The 4,284-nt window shown below is 38.3% G+C and overlaps 1 protein-coding gene across 1 annotated transcript; it reads left to right on the forward strand.

Moving 5' to 3' along the window:
- The first annotated feature begins 851 nt into the window (after positions 1-851).
- LOC127804548 (uncharacterized) lies at positions 852-4,284 on the forward strand. The gene is made up of 2 exons (XM_052341423.1): positions 852-1,290; positions 3,974-4,284. The coding sequence occupies exons 1-2, from the start codon at positions 852-854 to the stop codon at positions 4,282-4,284; spliced, it is 750 nt and encodes a 249-aa protein (XP_052197383.1).

The following is a 4,284-nucleotide window of genomic DNA, read 5'->3' on the forward strand; positions in this document are numbered from 1 at the left end:
TAAAATGTTTTTAATTTCTATTTATCATTTGATGAGACGGGAATGCACAAATATTGAGACCCAAGAACCTATTATGTGAGGGGATTGATATTCAACTGTGCAGACTTGTCAGCATGATGGTATAATTTAACCATGTTCAATTGCCAAGAAACTATTATGTGAGGTACATTGGACTAGGAGCCAAAATAATATTTGGGCCGTACATGAGATGTATTGGACAAGAGTTGTCCACTTATTGAATTTGTTATTCCAAGAATCTATTAAGTGAGGAGTAATAAGTTTGATAAAAATCCAAATACCCACTGGAATTCATGCCAATGTGAATTCACATTTTCCTTCAATGGGAGTAAGGAATCTGAAAAACTTAGTGGGAGGCACTGTTTGATTTAAAGACCAAAATCAAATAATTAAGGAAGATAAGATATCTAATAATCTATTTATTTTCTATCGATACATCAAATGGCTTCATTACACCCACTTACAAGAAATCTTGACAAGCACAAATTAACTGGACCAAATTTCAATGATTGGCTCTTAAACTTGAAACTGATTTTGAACTTGGAGAAAATTACTTATGTATTGGATGCTCCTGTACCCATGCTTGCTAATGATGATGGAGGGGAAAGTGTTCCTCAAAACATTACTCAAGAGGAGCAAGATACTCTCCCCAAGTGGCGATATGATGATCTCACCGCTAGGAGTTATATGCTTGTTTCAATGAGTAGTGAATTATAGCGTCAACATGCGAATATGCCTAATGCGTACTCTACATCACACGCCTACAAGAGTTGTATGGTGAACAAAGTCGGAGTGCTAGATATGAGATATCTAAGGCACTATTTAGGGCAAAGATGTCTCCGGGAGGATTAGTGAGAGAACATGTTCTCAAAATGATCTCCTTGTTAGAGAAGTTAAAGGGTTTGGGGGATGAGTTGAATCCTCACCTCCAAATTGATTTGATCCTTCAGTCTTTGCTAGATTCATATGGAAATTTCATATCAAATTTCTATATGAATAAAATAGAGTGTACTCCGGCTGAGTTAATGAATATGCTCATTACGGCACAGAGCAACATGAAATCGGGTACTGTGATAGCTATTACCTCTTCCAGTAAGACTAGGAAGGGGAAAGGTAAGAAAAAGGCCACACAAGTACAACAGGGGGCCAAAACAATAAGTAAGAAGAAGAGCAAATCTGTTGCTAAAGGAAAATGTTTCCACTGTGGCAAGGACGGGCACTGGAAGAGGAACTACAAAGATTACCTTAGTTCCTTGAAGAAGGAAGCGGAAGGTATGATGATAGTTCACGAGTATTTTTCTATTGCTCATTGTTCTACTTTATGGATTCTAGATTCTAGAGCGACAACTCATGTTTGTGCTTCTGTACAGGATCTAGAGCAAAGTAGAAGGCTCGCAGATGATGAGATCATGCTAAAGGTGGCAAACGGGGCAAGAGTTGCAGCCACGGCTATTGACACTGTTACTTTATCTTTATTGCATAGACATAGTTTAGTTTTAAACAATTGTTTATGTGTACTTGGAGCTTTTAAGAACATTATTTATATTCCTGCTTTAGTGAAAGAGAATTATGAATTTTCTTTTAAAAATAATGTTTGTGAGATTTATTTTGAAAATAAATTGATTGCTTCTAGTAATTTTGTCAATGGTCTTTACATTTTGAATATAACTGTTGATGATAAAAATCTGCGTGTAATGAATAATAACAAGAGACAAAGGGATAACCCAAATCCCAAAATTCTGTGGCATCATCGATTGGGTCATATAGGGGATGATAGAATCACTAAGTTGGAGAAAGATGGGCTTCTTGGCCCATTGGGTTCTGAACCTTATCCAACATGTGAATCTTGTATCCTAGGTAAAATAACCAAATCACCCTTTGTTGGACAAGGGGTTAGAGTTACAAAATTGTTGGGACTCATACATTCCAATGTATGTGGGCCAATTAATGTAATGGCCCGAGGGGGTTATCAGTATTTCATAACTTTTACAGATGATATGTCTAGATATGGATATGTTTATCTTATGAGACATAAATTTGAATCTTTTGAGATATTCAATGATTTTAAAGCTGAAGTAGAAAATCAAACTGGTAAAAGGATAAAAGCCTTACGATCAGATCGTGGAGGTGAATATCTAAGTCACGAGTTTAAAGATTTTCTTAAAGTCTCGAGTATTATTTCAAAACGCACTCCACCAGGAATGCCTCAACTGAACGGGGTTTCAGAAAGGAGGAATCAGACTCTATTAGATATGGTCCGAAGCATGTTAAGTTATTCTAACTTACCATTGTTCCTATGGGGTCATGCCCTTCTTACTGCAATATACCTTCTAAATAGAGTACCTTCCAAATCAGTTCCTACAACACCACATGAGATATGGTTTAGTAGGAAACCAAGTCTTAATCATGTTAAGATTTGGCGATGTACAGCTTTTGTGAAAAAGCTTAAATTAGAAAAATTGGAGACTCGATCTTTAAAGAGTAGTTTCATAGGTTATCCTAAGGATACCTTAGGATATGAATTCTATATTCCTGAGCTGCAACAAGTAGTTGTTAGCAAAAATGCCATTTTTCTTGAAAAAGAGTTTATTCAAGAAGGTGGAACAAAAAGGAAAATAGAACTTGGTGAAGAGTTCGCCGAACCTGAATCTATCCCACAAGATGTCTAATTACCAAGTGAAGAGTCAAGACCGAGTCTTACACCTCCCAATAGGAGGAGTGAGAGGATACCTTGGCCACTTGAGAGATATGGTTTCCTAAGTGGACAAGAGTTGTTTGTAGTAGGAGACCATAATCACTCAGATGACCCTACCACTTACCGAGAGGTGATGTTAGACATCGACTCACAAAGATGGCTAGAGGCTATAAAATCTGAAATGGATTCTATGTATTTGAACCAGGTTTGGACTCTTGTAGATCCACCAAAAGTTATAGTACCTATTGGATGTAAATGGGTCTTCAAGAAGAAGATAGGTTTGGATGGAAAGGTAGAGACCTACAAAGCAAGACTAGTGGCAAAAGGTTATCGTCAAAGGCAAGGTGTTGACTATGAGGAAACCTTTTCTCCAGTTGTCATGCTTAAATCCATTAGGATTCTACTAGCCATTGTCACTCATTATGATTATGAGATTTGGAAAATGGATGTGAAGACAGCTTTTCTAAATGGTTATATAGATCAGGATATCTATATGGAACAACCTGAAGGCTTCACACCCAAGGATAAACAGGGAAGGTATGCAAGCTTAAGAGATCCATTTATGGTCTTAAGCAAGCATCCAGGAGTTGGAACATTCGTTTTGATAATGAAGTCAAATTGTTTGGGTTCATTCAAAATGTTGACAAGCCCTGTGTATACAAAAAGGTTAGTGGGAGCGCGATTGCGTTTTTGGTCTTATATGTTGATGACATCCTACTCATTGGGAATGATGTAGCATTGCTATCAAAAACAAAAGTATGGTTGTCAAGTACATTCTCCATGAAAGATTTGGGAGAAGCTGCCTACATTCTCGGCATTCGGATCTATAGGGATAGAACCAAGAGATTGATAGGGCTCTCCCAAACCAAGTACATAGAAAGAGTGTTGAAGAGGTTCAACATGGAGGATTCCAAGAGAGGCCTGCTACCCTTTAGACATGGAATCCACCTCTCTCGGGATATGTGTCCCAAAACACAAGAAGAGAGAGATCGCATGTCTAGGATTCCTTATGCTTTGGCAATAGGAAGCCTAATGTATGCGATGTTATGTACTAGGCCGATATCGCTCATGCTGTAAGTGTTACAAGCAGATATCAGTCTAATCCAAGTGAGAAACACTGGATTGCTATTAAGAACATCCTTAAGTACTTGAGAAGGACTAAGGATTTGATTCTTACATATTGAACGGGAGAACTTAAAGTGGAAGGTTACACAGATTCTGATTTCCAATCAGATGTTGATGATAGAAAGTCTATCTCAGGCTATGTGTTTACTTGCAATGGTGGAGTATGCAGTTGGAAAAGTTCCAAACAATATACTACCGCTGATTCTACTATAGAGGCCGAGTATATCGCGGCATCCGATGCTGCTAAGGAAGCCGTCTGGATCAAGAAGTTCGTGACAGAACTTGGAGTGATTCCCGCAATAGAGTCTGTCGTGCCCTTGTTTTGCGACAACAATGGGGCTATAGTGCAAGCCAAGGAACCGAGGTCTCACCAAAAGTTCAAACACATTGAGAGACGCTTCCACCTCATTCGAGAGATTGTTGGCAGAGGAGATGTCAATGTGTAG

This window comes from Diospyros lotus, chromosome 6 (assembly GCF_014633365.1).
Source record: "Diospyros lotus cultivar Yz01 chromosome 6, ASM1463336v1, whole genome shotgun sequence".
Classification (NCBI taxonomy): domain Eukaryota; kingdom Viridiplantae; phylum Streptophyta; class Magnoliopsida; order Ericales; family Ebenaceae; genus Diospyros; species Diospyros lotus.

Bases quoted from the DNA above. Each gene is read 5' to 3' on its own strand.
- LOC127804548 (XM_052341423.1), top strand. From the start codon at position 852: ATGTCTCCGGGAGGATTAGTGAGAGAACATGTTCTCAAAATGATCTCC. The intron at 1,291-3,973 runs GTATGATGATAG...AGTCTATCTCAG, and splicing joins CTTGAAGAAGGAAGCGGAAG to GCTATGTGTTTACTTGCAAT.